Source organism: Ceratotherium simum, chromosome 5 (genome assembly GCF_057802395.1).
Source record: "Ceratotherium simum simum isolate JZ-2026a chromosome 5, ASM5780239v1, whole genome shotgun sequence".
Lineage (NCBI taxonomy): Eukaryota > Metazoa > Chordata > Mammalia > Perissodactyla > Rhinocerotidae > Ceratotherium > Ceratotherium simum.
Window position 1 is genome coordinate 40,541,813 of NC_141904.1, and position 16,987 is coordinate 40,558,799.

Genomic DNA, 16,987 nt, shown 5'->3' on the forward strand with positions numbered 1-16,987 from the left:
ATTCCCTTGCCTGAGGAGACATATTCAAAAAGATGCTGCTAAGACCGATGTCAAAGAGCATGCTGCCTATATTTAAAGTCTTACATTCAAATCTTTAATCCATTTTTGGTTAATTTTTGTGTATAGTGTAAGATAGTGGTCTGCTTTCATTGTTTTTGAAATCAGGGAGTGTGGTGCCTCCAGCTTTGTTCTTTTTTCTTAGGATCGCTTTGGCTATTTGGGGTCTTTTCTTGTTCCATATAGATTTTAGGATTCTTTGTTCTATTTCTGTGAAAAATGTCATTGGGACTTTGATAGGGATTGCACTGAATCTGTAGATTGCTTTAGGAAGTATGGACATTTTAACTATGTTAATTCTTCCAATCCATGAGCACAGAATATCTCTCCATTTCTTTGAGGCTTCTTTAATTTCTTTCAACAATGTTTTATAGTTTTCAGTGCACAAGTCTTTCACCTCCTTGGTTAAACTTATTCCTAGATATTTTATTCCTTTTTTTGTGATTGTAACTGGGATTGTATTCTTGAGTTCTCTTTCTGCTGTTTCATTGTTAGGGTATAGAAACACAACTGATTTTTATATGTTGATTTTGTACCCTGCAACTTTACTGTATTCGTTTATTATTTCTATTAGTTTTTGTGGATTTTTTAGGGTTTTCTATACATAAAATTGTGTCATCTACGAATAGTGACAATTTTACTTCTTCCTTTCCAGTTTGGATCCCTTTTCTTTTTCTTGCCTAATTTGTGTGGCTGGGACTTCCAATACTATGTTGACTAAGACTGGATGCCTCATTTGTTTTAAAGACTGCTCAGGATTTCATTGTATGAATGTCTCATAATTTAATGAGTCTTCTACTGATGGATATTCAAGTTTTTATTTTTTGCTATTGCAAATTGGGAATATCCTTATTATATTTACTCATATGTATTTCTTTAGGATAGATTCCTGGAAGTGGAATATTACTCAAGCAAAGATTATGATTATTTTTATTTATTGCATAGTTGCTACAAGCTCTATGGGAAGACAGTTTATACATTACACAAGCAATGTATTAGAATGTTTCCCTCCTCACAAAGGTGGTGTTACCTAACTTTTTTATCTTTCCAAACTCATCAGTTAAAAAAATGACATCACTGTAGTTTCAGTGTGCATCTCTTACCAGTATAATAAACATATTTTTATATGTTTGCTTTGATTCAAATAATTTTCTTAGTTTGTTTTGTTATTTGTTTACTTTGTTTATGATTTGTTTTTGGTTTTGGGGGGTTTTTTTTAGCCGTGCAGAAATTTTTCTTTTCCTTAAATGCTATCTGGATTGTAGTTCTGCTTTAAAAACATTCTCACTTGAGATCATTAAAAAAAATTCTACTTTTTCTTCTGGCACCTATATGCTTTCATTTTTTATGGTTAAATCTTTGATACAACTGAAATTTATTTGGTGTAAGGAGTGAGGTAGAGGTTCAATTTAAATTTTTTCCAGATGACTACCAAGTAGTCTCCAAATCATTTATTTAATAATCCATGTTTTCCTCTCTGATATGACATACTATCTTTGTTACATACTAAATTATTGTAGTGCTAGATATAGGTTTTTTTTTCTGGATTCTCTGTGCTATTCCATTGCTTTTTATGACCATGTGCTATTATTACACTGTTATAATTACTCTGGTTTTATAGTATGTTCTACTGTTTGGTAGCCTCCTCTTATTACTCTTATTTTTCAAAAGAGTATTGGCTATTCTTGCTTGTTTATTTTGTTTAATGGACACCCCACCCCCTTCTATTGGTAGTTTTATTTGATTATATTAAATTTTTAGACTTATTTAGGGAGGTTTGGCATTTTTATAAGATTGTCTTCCTATTCAAGAAAGAACAAGGCCAATACTTTTTAACAAGTCGTACATGCCTGGAAAGCTAGGTGTAATTAGATTGGTGCAGCCAGGGCAGCTTGACCATGGTGGAACACCCTCTCTGATAGCATCCTTATTTCCCTCTGCTATGCTTCCCCATCCTGACTGTGGAAATGGAGCTTCAACCCCATAGGACTGACTACTGCAGCAGCAGCTCTCCTTGCCTTAAATGAGGAGCAAAACTTTACTGGTTTTTCTTTTAACTATTGAGACTCTGGTGACTTTTAATTTATATGGGAAATACGATCTGATTTTTGCCTTTAAGAAACTATTAGCTCGATGATTGAACTGTAATAAAGTATTATTTAGTTGTAGAGTTGCAAATTTTATTCTGGGTGTTTTACTGTAACTATTTGGGTGATTTTCAGAAATCCTCAGAACAAATTGCTAAACTACAGAAGCTTCATGAAGAAGAGCTGGCCAGCAAAGAGCAGGAACTGACCAAGAAGTTTCAGACCCAAGAAAGGGAATTTCAGGAGCAAATGAAAGCAGCTCTTGTAAGTACCTATTTTGTTTTTGCTATAGATAAACTTCACAGCATTATAAAGTTGTCATCCCCTCACCCCTGCCTCCCAGTTTGAGGTCAGGCTACTGGCAGGCTTGACCTTTGAGTATACAGAGAGGTTAGGAGATGGGCAGGAAAGAGGCTGTCAGAGCTTGTTGTCTTAGTATTGTGTGAAAATTAAATTTCTAATCTAACAAGCTTTCATTCATCAGTTTATTCGTTTGTTATCATTCCTCTCACCCTGGCGGTAGGCTGTGATTAGGGAGAAGTAAAGGAGAAGACAGGTTAATTGAAGCAGTGCATCAGTAACTGCATAACTCAGGAAGGTCTAAAAACTCACCAGACTGAATGTACCAGAGCGCAAGGCTCAGAAAGTTTTGTCTGAAGTGAATTTTAAAGAAGAAAAAATGAAAATGACCAATTAGTTTTCATTTTAAGTAGAATAATTTCAGTAGTAATTTTCAATCCATATGATGTTTAAAAAAGCAAAGTAAAATAAAACACAACTGACTGAATTAACCAAAACAATAACCAGAAAAGCAAGGATAAGAAAGATTTGTTGGAATAGTGTAATTTGAAAGTTTACAACAAAAAAATATTTTTTGTTGAATTGTGAAAAGCTTTTTATGTAAGTTACCATAAGAAGTGTTAATGCCAAAAATGTAGTTTGTTTTTATATGAAGTTATTATTCATAAGATAATTTGTATAATTTAAAAATGCTTTCAGTGCAAAAGGATGAGAAATAGTATTTATAATTTTAATCTCTTTTCTGGGCCGGCCCCCGTGGCTTAGCGGTTAAGCGCGCGTACTCCGCTGCTGGCGGCCCGGGTTCAGATCCCGAGGGCGAGCTGGCGCGCTGCTTCTCCGGCCATGCTGAGGCCGCGTCCCACATACAGCAACTAGAAGGATGTGCAGCTATGACATACAACTATCTACTGGGGCTTTGGAGGAAAATAAATAAATAAATAAAATTAAATAAATAAATAAATAAATAAAACCATTCCTTTAAAAAAAAAAAAAATCTCTTTTCTTTTATACATTTTTTGTCACTCTCAGTTGGATCTGGGGCTCTGGGAATTTCCAGCAGCAGTGATTCTTGAACTGCTGGAGTTCTCTCATCTCTGTGGGGCAAATAGCCACATGGATTTCTAGTGCTATTGGTTGAGGTTAAGGGGGTTTAGCCTCTGGTTGTGAAATGTACATGTGTATGGGCACATATTTGTGTTCTTTGTTGGTCCAGAAAGTATTTAAAGTAGTTTACAAGAATATTTAAACTATAACAGGACAGCATAAATTTAAAAATAGGGGCATGGAAATTAAGGAACAAAGCAGGACAAAAATGAAGCTGGGAATGGCACTATAAATGCCTGTCATAAAGACCTATTATAGGTTTTCATGCTAGAATAGTTGGCCTTTGGGGGCACTGAGCCTTGAACATTGGCCTTGTTAAAACTGTGTTCTAGGAACTGATACGTTCAGAGATATTCCGAGTAGAGAGAGCAGGACACAGACGCACAGAAAGCACACACATGCGTACATGTGCTTACCCCCTTCCACTGCCCTTTCTACCTAGTTTCTCAAAGAAGTTAGCTTTGAGTTGATAGTCAAAATTCAACAGACTATCAAAATTTTTTCTCTTATTTTTATGGGCATATAAAGATAAATTTAAAGTATAGTTTACATTAAACAATATGTTTAAAATGATGTTTTAAAATTGGTGTTATAGAAACTAATATTTTCTTATCAGTCTACTTATAATATGGTATAGAATCTTTCCTTAAAACAATATGCTTCACCAGAGTACAGTGAACTGAAAATATTGCTGCTGGCAACATGAATTCTAAGCAATAGGTATGCGTAAGTATACTTAATTGGAGTCTAAGGCCACTAAATGTTAAAAGTGCACTCTAGAGCTTCTCTTTTCAAAACAGTAAACACTGTTAATATGAATGTTGGTACATAATAAGGGCAATCAAAGAAGAAGCTTTTCAGGATTGATGGGGCAGTAAAAGAGCCCAGATTATCTGAAAAGAGTTACATAGGCTTTTCTAGATATTTCCTTGATGTAACCCGTATATTCACATGTAATCATCTGATTTTGATTTGGTTTTCCATGTGGGTTCCCTATTATAACGAGGTATTTCTCACAAATTATATAAACTTACAATCTAGTTTCTCAGCCTAGAGTTGAAATACAAACTCTGCAGTACAGGGAAGAGGTAGTGGCAATTGTGTGACCCTTCATCTTCAGCGATGTTTTGCAAAATATTTAAAGTAGTGGAAAAATAGCAGACATAGCAGGGTTACTGGAACAAAATTTTTTATATTAATAGGAATTGTGGCAGAGATTGGCCAGACCACAATGGAAAAGCCACAGTCCCTTGTTTCTGCAGACTAGAGCATGGGAAGAGAGAGATGATGATATTGCCTAGCTTGCAGGGCTGATGTGCAGATCAGATGAAATGAGTGATTCCTTTGGAAATGCTTTGGGAATGCTGAAGATTTGTGTGGGTCTAAAGTGTTATTACTGTTATTGGCACAGGAAAAAAGTCAATCAGAATATCTGAAGATCACCCAAGAAAGAGAACAGCAAGAATCTTTGGCCCTGGAAGAGTTAGAGTTGCAGAAAAGAGCGATCCTCACAGAGAGTGAAAATAAACTTCGGGACCTTCAGCAAGAAGCAGAGACTTACAGAACTGTAAGTTTAAATAATATTCAGGTTCCAGAGCTGTGAAATTATTTGTATGTGAAAACCCTTGTTATCTCTCCAGTCAGTATAAAGTTGTAGAGAAGCTTTTGTTCTACTGAGTTAGATTTACATATGCATGCACTTCATTTTTAGATGGTAAGAGCTATTCATGGGAGTGGTTTTGGTGTTTGCTACATGGTGCTCCTGACTCTTCTTTTAGCTGGCTGTATTTCTCTCAGCCACTTACTCTGATTCTTTGTACTCAGGCTCTGCAGCATCTCCACTTCATTGCTTACTCACCCTTGATCTTTAGGGAATGACCTCACTTTGTAGGCAGCACTTGTCCTGGCACCTTCCTGCCTCTCCAGCTTCATCTCATAGCGCGTCCTGGACATAATTCATTCTCTGTTTATATCACAGTTTAGTTATGCCAATGCCCTGCTTTTACATTTAAGTTTTTTCCAATTTTCCCGTATTAAACATAGTCCTATAATGCATGTATCTGTATATATGTCTCAGTGTGCACATTTTTAAGGCCCTCTGGCCCTTCCCTCAGCAGTATATGAAATGTATGACCTGTTTTGAATAAATGGACTGAGGTTATTTTATTTAGCTGAGGTTATTTTATTTAGACTTTTTGCTCTGATTTAGGCAGTGACTCAACACTTCTTACCCATATTTCTAAACTATGCTTTATTTTCCCATTTCCAACATTTATGTGGGGTGGCATGGTGAAAGGAAATGGGTACTCAGGAAGCTTAGATCTTCCACTTGCTAGCTTTGTAAATTAATTATATGTTAATTTCCTCACCTGTCACATGAAGAGATTGGATTTGGTAATTCCTTAAGACCTTTCCAGCTCTGACATTCTATGGCTGTGCCTTACTTAGATTTTTTTCCATCAGAATCAAGATTGATATTTTCATGAGATAATAGTAATCTTTGGTAAAGTTTATATAAGTTCCTTCTTTTTGCAAAAAACCTTCTAAATAATAATTTTTATGGTGGAAAAACCAGATACGTTATTTTTCTTCCAAAATTAAACTATGAAAGTAATAGAATACTATTATAGGCATTTAAAAAAATAGAAGAAAATACCCATTTTCCTACCAATAGTTACTATTATCTACTTTATTATTTATTTCTTTTTGACTGTCTATTCAGAATACTCTTGAATATATAGGTGGTTGAAATAGTTACCCAAATATTGGTAGAGAGAATCTGGAATTTTGAATTGTGTTAAAAATAGAATCTTTTCGGGCCGGCCCTGTGGCTTAGTGGTTAAGTGCGCGCGCCCCGCTACTGGCAGCTCAGGTTTGGATCCCGGGTGCACGCTGACGCACCGCTTCTCCGGCCATGCTGAGGCCGCGTCCCACATACAGCAACTAGAAGGATGTGCAGCTATGACGTATAACTATCTACTGGGGCTTTGGGGGGGAAAATAAATAAATAAATAAATAAAATTAAAAAAAAAAATAGAATCTTTTCTTTGTTATATGATTCCTTTAGGAATTGAGCAGCGATTCTTTGTCCTTTCTAGTGTTTGGTGTGATACATAGAGTTATTTATCTAAATTTAAAAATTTAAGTAGATGTAGACATCATGTCATGTATATCATTGCTAATAAACAGGTCTGTACTTTAATAAAAATATGTCTGTTTTTATTAACAGAGAATTCTTGAATTAGAAAGTTCTTTGGAAAAAAGCTTGCAAGAAAGCAAAAATCAATCAGAAGATTTAGCTATTCATTTGGAAGCTGAAAAAAATAAGCACAACAAAGAAATTACAATCATGGTTGAAAAACACAAGACAGAATTGGAAAGCCTACAACATCAGCAGGATAACCTTTGGACTGAAAAACTCCAAATCTTAAAGCAGCAGCATCAGACTGACATGGAAAAACTTAGAGAAAAATGTGAACAAGAGAAAGAAACATTGTCGAAAGACAAAGAGAGTCTCTTCCAGGCCCACATAGAAGAGATGAATGAAAAGACTTTAGAAAAGCTTGATCTGAAGCAAACAGAACTGGAATCCTTGTCTTCTGAACTGTCAGAAGTATTAAAAGCCCGTGACAAGCTTGAAGAAGAACTTTCTGTACTAAAGGATCAAGCAGATAAAGTGAAGCAGGAATTAGAGGCCAAGCTGGATGAAGAGAAAAGTCATCACCAGCAACAAGTTGACAGTATCATTAAAGAACAGGAGATGTCTATCCAGAGAACTGAGAAGGCATTAAAAGATGAAATTAATCAACTTGGGCTTCTTCTGAAGGAAAAGGACAAGCATTTGAAAGAGCATCAGGTTCATGTGGAAAATTTAGAAGCAGATATTAAAAGGTTTGAAGGGGAACTCCAGCAGGCATCTGCTAAGCTGGATCTTTTTCAGTCATCCCAGAGTACTACACATGAGCAGGCAAAAGCATATGAGGAGCAGCTGACCCAGTTGCAGCAGAAGTTGTTGAATTTGGAAACAGAAAGAATTCTTCTTACCAAACAGGTAGCTGAAGTTGAGACACAAAAGAAAGAAGTTTGTACTGAGTTAGATGCTCACAAAATCCACGTACAGGACTTAATGCAGCAACTTGAAAAACAAAATAGTGAAATGGAGGAAAAAGTAAAATCTTTAACCAAACTCTATGAGTCTCAACTTAAAGATAATAACATAGAGCAAGAACAGACAAAGCAAATCTTGATAGAAAAGGAAAATGTAATTTTACAAATGAGAAAAGGACAGAGCAAAGAAATTGAAATACTCAAACAGAAATTATCAGCCAAGGAGGACAGTATTAGTATTTTGCATGAGGAATATGAAACCAAATTTAAAAATCAAGAAAAAAAGATGGAAAAAATTAAACAGAAAGCAAAGGAGATGCAAGAAACATTAAAGAAGAAATTGTTGGATCAGGAAGCCAAACTTAAAAAAGAGCTTGAAAATACTGTTCTAGAGCTTAGTCAGAAAGAAAAACAGTTCAATGCCAAAATTTTGGAAATGGCACAGGCTAACTCAGCTGGAATCAATGATGCAGTGTCAAGACTGGAAATAAACCAAAAGGAGCAAATAGAAAGTCTTACTGAGAAGCACAGGCAAGAACTCAATGATGTTATATCAGTCTGGGAAAAGAAATTTAATCAGCAAGCTGAAGAACTTCAGGAAAAACATGAAATCCAATTACAGGAAAAAGAACAAGAGGTAGCAGAACTGAAGCAAAAGATCCTCATATTTGGATGTGAAAAAGAAGAGATGAACAAGGAAATAGCATGGCTGAAGGAAGAAGGTGTTAAGCAGGATACGATATTAAAGGAGTTAAAGGAACAGTTAAACCAGAAGTCTGCTCATGTGAATTCTCTCTCACAAAATGAAACGAAACTGAAAGCACAGCTTGAAAAGCTGGAGCTTGACTTGAATCATTCTCTGAAGGAAAATACTTGTCTTCAAGAGCATGTAGTTGAACTGAAGATGCTGGCAGAAAAAGATAAGCTTCAAGTTTCTGAGTTGACTGACAAGTTGAAAACCACAGATGAAGAAGTCCAGAGTTTGAAGTCCTCACATGAAAGGAGTAAGAAAAGCCTAGAAGACAAAAGCTTGGAATTCAAAAAACTGTCTGAGGAACTAGCAGTTCAGCTGGATATTTACTCTAATAAAACTGAAGCCTTATTACAAGCTAAAACAAATGAACTAATCAACATTAGTAGTAGTAAAATTAATGCCATTCTCTCTAGAATTGCCCATTGTCAACACCACACGACTAAAGTTAAGGAGGCACTAGTAAGTAGAACTTGCAGAGTTTCTGAATTAGAAGCACAACTTAAACAGCTAACAGAAGAGCAAAATACACTAAATAGTTCTTTTCAACAGGCTACCCATCAGTTGGAAGAAAAAGAAAATCAAATTAAGAGCATGAAGGCTGATATTGAAGATCTTGTAACAGAAAAAGAAGCCTTACAGAAGGAAGGAGGCAGTCAGCAACAGGCTGCCTCTGAAAAGGAGTCTTGTATCACACAGTTGAAGAAAGAGTTATCGGAAAACATCAATGTTGTTACATTGATGAAAGAAGAGCTTAAAGAAAAAAAATCTGAAATCAGCAGTCTTAGTAAACAACTAACTGATTTGAATGCACAACTTCAGAATAGTATCAGCCTAACTGAAAAAGAAGCAACCATTTCATTACTAAGTAAGCGATACGATGAGGAACAACGTGAATTGCTGAATCAGGTGCAAGATTTATCTTTGAAAGTTGAAACTCTGAGTAAAGAAAAAATTTCTGCTCTTGAACAGGTAGATCACTTGTCCAACAAATTCTCAGAATGGAAGAAGAAAGCACAGTCAAGATTTACACAATATCAAAATACTATTAAAGAATTGCAGATGCAGCTTGAGTTAAAAACAAAGGAAGCCAGTGAAAAGGATGAGCATATAACTTTACTGAAGGAAGACCTTGATCAGCAAAATAAAAGATTTGAATGTTTAAAGGGTGAAATGGAAGATAAGAACAGCAAGATGGAGAAAAAGGAGAGTAATTTAGAGATTGAGTTAAAAACTCAAATAGCAAGAATTGTGGAATTAGAGGAGCATGTTACTCAGAAAACAATTGAAATTGAGTCCTTAAATGAAGTTCTTAAAAATTACAATCAACAAAAGGATATCGAACAGAAAGAAATGGTTCAGAAACTTCAACACATGCGGGAATTGGGAGAAGAAAAGGACAACAGGGTTAAAGAGGCTGAAGAAAAAGTCTTAAGACTCGAAAAGCAAGTGTCTTCCATGAACTCTGAACTTGAAACTAAGAAGAAAGAATTGGAACTTGTGCATTCAAGTGTCAAAAGCAAAGAAGAGGAGTTAAAGGCATTGGAAGATAGACTTGAGTTAGAAAGTACTGCCAAATTAGCAGAACTGAAGAAAAAAGCTGAACAAAAAATTGCTGCCATCAAGAAGCAGTTGTTAACTCAAATGGAAGAGAAAGAACAGCAATATAAAAAAGATGCAGAAAGTAATTTGAGTGAGCTAAATACGAAATTGCAGGAAAAAGAGAGAGAAATTCACATCTTGGAAGAAAAACTTAAGTCGGTGGAAAGTTCACCACAAGCAGAAATATCAGTTGTACCCAGATCAACAAAAAATGTGGCAGCGTGTACTGAGCAAGAAGAAGCAGATCCCCAAGACTGTGTGCAGAAGGCATGTGAAGAAAAAATCAGTGTTTTACAAAGAAATTTAATTGAAAAAGAAAGGCTATTGCAGAGGTTAGAGCAAGAAAAAGAAGAGACAGTGTCTGCTCATTCTGAAATGCAGTGCAAATACCAGGAGCTCTTAATAAAGATAGAACATGCTGAAGCAAAGCAACATGAAGATCAAGTTATGATAAATCATCTTCAAGAAGAACTTGAAGAAAAAAACCAGAAATATTACTTGATAGGATCTCAGGATGTAGAAGAAGAGGGAGGTAGAAATAACATAAGGGCAAAGCAAAACTTGGAAAATGTGGTTGATGATGTCCAGAAAACCCTCCAGGAGAAGGAACTAACCTGTCAGATTTTGGAACAAAAGATAAAAGAGCTGGATTCCTGCTTAGTAAGAGAGAAGGAAGGACATAGAGTTGCAATAGAAGAGTTGACCTCAAAATATGAAAAATTACAGACTTTACAACAACAAATGGATGGAAAGAGTAAAGCCACAGAAGTTTTGGAAGAAAGTGCTGAAGAAAAGTCCAAATCACATGTGGTCCAACCCAAATTACTTAGTAACATGGAGCCTGAGCACAATGACCTGGAGTTTAAATTGGCAGGAGCAGAGCAGGAGAAGCAGAAGCTGGGGAAAGAGGTTGTTAAATTGCAGAAAGATCTTCGAATGTTGCGGAAGGAGCATCAGCAAGAATTGGATATAATAAAGAAAGAATATGAACAAGAAATGGAAGAGAAAATCAAGTAAGTTTTTTTTCAGCATAAATATTTTTAAGGCAATCCTCCTTAATTAAGACTCTTTTTTCGTGCCTAATACAGTTAAGTTTCACCTACCTGAAGTATTAAACATACATCTAGTAAGTTAAATACTGAGAAGAAATAAAAACAGTTTAAGGCAGAGGCAGTTTTATTCCATGTCCATTTAGGGGGGAAAAAACCTTTTCTTGCATTAAGATGGTGGTTATTAGGTACCTATCCAAGTAATTATTTTCATTTTGTGTTATTTTTAGTATTAGCATTATTATTATATAATAGATGTGTATGGTGAAAAATTTTAAGTGGAAAAGAAAAATTCTTAGATCCCCAGGACCATTCCCTAGAGGTAGTCATAATTTACATATCCTTTCAGAAGTTTTCTGTGCCCAGACACACACACACACACACACACACACACACACACACACACACACACACACACACGTACACGTATGCGCTCTTAAAAATGTTTTTATGCCAGTGAGATTATACTATATACACAGTTGTGAAGACCAGGTAACTGTTTACAGCTTGTTTTTTGTATGACAACAGTTAACTCTTTATATCTTTGTTACTCAGACAGGAGCAGGAAGATCTTGAGTTGAAGCACAATTCCACATTAAAACAGCTGATGAGGGAGTTTCATGCACAGCTGGCGCAAAAGGAACGGGAGCTGGAAATGACCATAAAAGAAACCATTGGTAAGTAAAATTTTAAATTCAGTGAAGAACAAATCAGAATTAGCAGAGACTATTTATAGTTTAAACTTATTCTTTTCACACTGTGCTAAGTGCTTTAAGTAATTAAACTGGAGACAAAATTATTCTTGCTCAAGAAAGTTCTCTACTGGGAACCTGTGCTGCCTGGCAGTGGTTTGCGTTACGGAGGGGAGGAGCAGGTGAAAGAACGTGAAAGCATTAGCTAATTAATTACCTTATAAAGACACTTCTGCTCTGTGAGAAGGGTACATTTGGTCAATTTATTTTTATCAAATTTGATTTAGAACAAAGGTTCTTATTGAAATTGGGATATAGATATTATTTCTTACCTAATGTGTTTTCTTGTTTATGTCCATTTTTTATTTATTAGATAAAGCCCAGGAAGTGGAGGCTGAACTTTTGGAAAGCCATCAAGAAGAGACAAATCAGTTATATAAAAAAATTGCAGAGAAAGAAGATGATATAAAAAGAACAGCCAAAAGATATGAAGAAATCCTTGATGTACCTTATTTTCTCTTTCTCTTTTGAAATTTAGCTGTAATAGAGTTCATGGTAGTGCTAAAGGAGATTGGCTGTCAAATTTCCTGTTTTTCTAATGTAGAGGGTTTTTTTGGCTCAATATTATTCAAATCATTATTTCTACACTATATGCAGATTTATAAGGAGTCTAATTGATTTCTGCCAGATTGTAGTTTCCTGAGCAGATAATACTAACCAGGCAGTAAAGTCCACTTGGTGGGTAGAGAAGCGACAGTGAGTTACTAAGGGGAAGAATGGATTCTTTTCTCTGTCTTTTTCTCAGAGTCAGACTAAATTGTGTGAGAACTAAGAATTGAGAGCTTGTGCTTGGGTGAAGTAATGGGATAGTTAGTGTGTAGTTACTTAGCTTAGCTCGGATCTTTCCAGGAGGGCCAGTTAATTTTGCTCCATCCCTACCAATTTGCATGGTTTTTGTCGGTCTCAAGGGAGAAAAAAGATGGAAAAAAAAATGGAGTGCTCAGCCAAATCTTTATATTTATTGGAAGGTTAGTTTAATGTGCTTAATTCCACTAATGGTAGATTAACATTGTCACTTTTGTGTATGAAGATAAGCCATGAATGTTAGTGAGTATTTTGGACTCGAGAACATTTTCAAATGTAAATTATTCTTGGTTGGGTTGCAGATTCTTTAGTTACTCCAAACCTTCAGTATATGCCAAGAACCATTTCATGATTAAAAATGCATAAATCGGAGACTCATGCTTCAACTGACTATAGCAGCAATAGAAGTCTGAGCCAGGAACAGATTCTAATAATTATTATTTTAAATGTAATTGAAAAGGCTGAAATTCCAGGGTATGGCACATGCGTATAAATGCCCACTTTGGATAATTTTTGAGCTTTGAATCTCATTATGAAAGGATTTGAATAATTTCTCATTTTCTTTTACTTTTGTAGAGTATATATGTGAAGTTTTAAAAAAATGCTATTGTTTCTTGAATGCCTAGAGAATGTTGAAATTGGAAGATATATTAAAGCTAGTTTAGTTTCATCTTCTATTTTTTGTTTTTTTGTTTTTTTTTTGCAGAAGGAAAAGCAAGTTCAGCATAGTTAAATGATTTCTCTAAAACTACATAGTGAGTGGTAGAGCAGTGACTCATTAGCTTTCATGTATTTTATAAAGACTTCTCCGTAAGAAAGGAACTTGGGGAAGCCAACAGTTATTTATCATGGATAAGTAAGTTAAGGAGCTTCATTTGCAGGGGATAAACTGTGCCACAGCTCTAAAATTTCCCTTTTGTGAACTATTTCTCTGTCTCAATGTGTGGGGTAGTAGATGGTAGACGTTCCAAGGCGTATGACAAACCTTCATAGGTAGGGGAGTCAGGGAGCAGGGAGACAGTAATAGATAGGTTAACCTCTGGTGTGGTTCTCCTTGAAAATCTGCTGTTTCCTTAGGGAAATTAAGGGAATGGTCCTCCAAGCTTGAGACTTGGAGTAGTAAAGCAAGTGGGCAGGAAGTGGAGGGTGGGCAAAGGAGTTAGGTGGTCTCTTCCCCAAGCCCCTTCCTGTGCCTGAGACCAGCACTGTCATTTAGAAATGTAATGCAAGCCACAAATGTGAGCCACTCATATAATTTTAAATTTTCTAGTAGCTACATTAAAAGAATAAAAAGAAACAGGTGAACTTAAGTTTAATAATATGTTAACTAACTCATTATATCCAAAATATTATCATTTCAATATGTAGTCAATATAAAATTGTGTGTGTGTGTGTGTGTATATATATATAAATTCTTTGAGATTCAGTGCATTTTCACATTTATAGCCCATCTCAGTTTGGACTAGCCAAATTTCAAGTGCTCATAGCCGTGGTTCTAGGGTGGCTAGTGGCTACTATATTGGACAGTGTGGCCTTAGACTTTCAACTGCCAGGTCTAGGGCTGACTTTTTGATTAAGTTGGCAGTCCCCATTTAAACACCCAAATACATACTCTGTCTGGAACAATTTCTTTTTAAAATGCAAATTACTGAGAGGGATATTAGCAGTTCTAAACAAACACCATAGAGAACAAACACCATATTGCTTTGTTTCTGAGACATATTCTCTTCCGTTCTCCCACTTAAAAATTTCTGGAATTAGAGTTTTATATGGGATTTGTAGGTATTATGTAGTGGTGTTTTTTCCCCTCTCTGAAAAACTGTTATTAGGTTGATGATTTGTCTTAATGGTGACATTGTAGAATGCTGAGTTTTTGTCATCTATTAAAATAATTCCATGATTTGTTAATAGCAAATTGGAGCACACAGACATTTTCATTTTCCTGCCTTTACTATCCTAGATAACATTTGTATCATTCTTTCCCCTATTTGAAGAAGCTGGGAACTTTTGTCATTTTTGATTCACACCTAGTGTCTTCCTTGGCCCTCACACATATACATCTACACACCTTTTAGGACGTGAAATCTGCTATCTTCCCTGATTTACTAAGCAGAGAAATCATCTGTCTCTCTTTAATGGTATATCTCCAGCACAATATCCAACATATAGTAGACATTCAGAACATTGTTTTTCATTGAATCATATTGCATGTTCCTCTCCTGTTACCTCCACCACTTCTGCCACAGTCTGGGCTACCATCTTTCATGTGGTCTGGTCTGTCACATTAATTTCCCACCTGATCTACTTGCTGCTGGGTTTTTTTTTTTGGTACTAAGGTATTCATCTATTCCTGTCAGAGTTATTTTCTATCTTGAAACAAAGATGTGATCATATCATTTCTCCTCCTAAATACCTCCAGTGGCTTCCCATTGTCCCAGTGATACCTCCTCCAGTTTAGTCTGCGTTCCAGTCAAACTGAGCTTTAGGGCCAGCCCTGTGGCTTAGCGGTTAAGTGCGCGCGCTCTGCTACTGGCGGCCTGGGTTCGGATCCTGGGCGCGCACCGATGCACCGCTTCTCTGGCCATGCTGAGGCTTGTGTCCCACATACAGCAACTAGAAGGATATGCAACTATGACATACAACTATCTGCTGGGGTTTTGGGAAAAAAAAAAAGGAGGAGGATTGGCAATAGATCTTAGCTCAGAGCCGGTCTTCCTCAGCAAAAAGAGAGGAGGATTAGCATGGATGTTAGCTGAGGGCTGATCTTCCTCACAAAACAAAAAACAAACAAAAAAAAACTTAGCTTTAGCTTGTTCTTCATCATATTTTGCCTTTGCTCCTGCTTTTCTGTGTCTAAAGATCACATTCTCAAACTTCATGAATTAGTGCAGCTGTTACCATCTCTCTTGGCTTAAAAAAAAAGTTTTAAATTTAACTTTTATTTAGAAAAAATATTTTGAGTCAAATGTATTCACATGGTTTAAAGATCAAAATAATATAAAAAAGTATAATTGGGGCCGGCCCCATGGCTTAGCGATTAAGTGCGCGTGCTCCGCTACTGGCAGCCTGGGTTCGTATCCCGGGCCCGCACCAACGCACCGCTTCTCCGGCCGTGCTGAGGCCGCGTCCCACATACAGCAACTAGAAGGATGTGCGGCTGTGACATACAACTATCTTCTGGGGCTTTGGAGGAAAAAAAACGAGGAGGATTGGCAATAGATGTTAGCTCAGAGCCGGTCTTCCTCAGCAAAAAGAGGAGGATGAGCACAGATGTTAGCTCAGGGCTGATCTTCCTCACGAGAAAAAAAAAAAAAGTATAATTGGACAATGGTCTGTAATGAAAATTACACCCATTCTTGTTCTCTATGTTCTATGTCCTGTACCTCTTCTCCCCACAGGTAACCATTAGTTTCTTATGTAATATTCCAGTATTTCCTTATGCAAACAGAAACAAAAATGAAATGTATTCTTATTTTTTCCTTTCCTATCCAAAAGTTAGTTTTTGGGTATACTTATCTGCATCATATTGTTTTCATTTACAGTTTTTTAAAACCCCTTAAATAGAATTAATTGCATCTGTATTGCATTAATTAATTGCATGAATTAATTGCATCTTTGGTACTCAATCTGTATTTATTACTTCACTTATAACATTTACTTTTTGTCATACATACATAAGTGTGTAGGAAAGTATTAAGGTATCTGTCCTCTCTTCTAGACTGTAAGCATCTTGTGGGCAGGGATTTTGTTGTTCATCTCTAGTCTTGAGGACCTAGCCAAGTGCTTGGCACATACTGACACTTGGTAAATTTGAAGGAGGTGACACACTGTAGGGTGGGAAAAATTCATTTTGGAAGAGGGGGTGGTAACATCTCAAAGGAGTTGAGTACTCACAAGTAAGGGAGCTTACCTAATAGCCTAGTCCCAACCTCAGAGCAGTCTCACTGGAAGATTTCTTTTTGATAGTTCATTATTAGTGTATAGAAATGCAAGAGATTTTTGTGTATTGACTTTGTATCTTGCGATTTTACTGAATTTGTTTACTAGCTCTAACAGTTTTTTGATGGCATCTTTAGGGTTGTCTATGTATAATATGTCATCTGCAAATAGTGACAGTTTTACTTCTTCCTTTCCAATTTGGATGCCTTTTGTTTCTTTTTTCCACCTAATTGCTCTGGCTAAGACTTCAATACTATGATGAATAAGAGTGGTGAGAGTGGGCATCCTTGTCTTGTCCTTTAGAGGAAAGGCTTTCAGCTTTTTACCACTGAGTATGATGTTTGCTGTGGGCTTGTTATATATAGCATTTATTATGTTGCAGTATGTTCCCTCTATACCCATTTTTTGAGAGTTTTTATCATAAATGAGTGTTGA

At 36.1% G+C, this 16,987-nt stretch overlaps 1 protein-coding gene across 6 annotated transcripts in view; it reads left to right on the top strand.

Moving 5' to 3' along the window:
• Positions 1–16,987, top strand: part of GOLGA4 (golgin A4) — a 118,329-nt gene that overhangs the window by 66,774 nt on the left and 34,568 nt on the right. For all 6 annotated transcript variants that reach the window (XR_015552195.1, XM_014790553.2, XM_087430715.1 and 3 more), the window contains 5 exons: positions 2,280–2,408; positions 4,960–5,115; positions 6,778–11,021; positions 11,613–11,734; positions 12,123–12,253. Coding sequence is in view for 5 of the 6 variants with exons in the window: in XM_014790553.2 (XP_014646039.1) it covers positions 2,280–2,408; positions 4,960–5,115; positions 6,778–11,021; positions 11,613–11,734; positions 12,123–12,253 (4,782 nt within the window). In the remaining variant the exon portion in view is untranslated. The remainder of the gene's footprint in view (positions 1–2,279; positions 2,409–4,959; positions 5,116–6,777; positions 11,022–11,612; positions 11,735–12,122; positions 12,254–16,987) is intronic.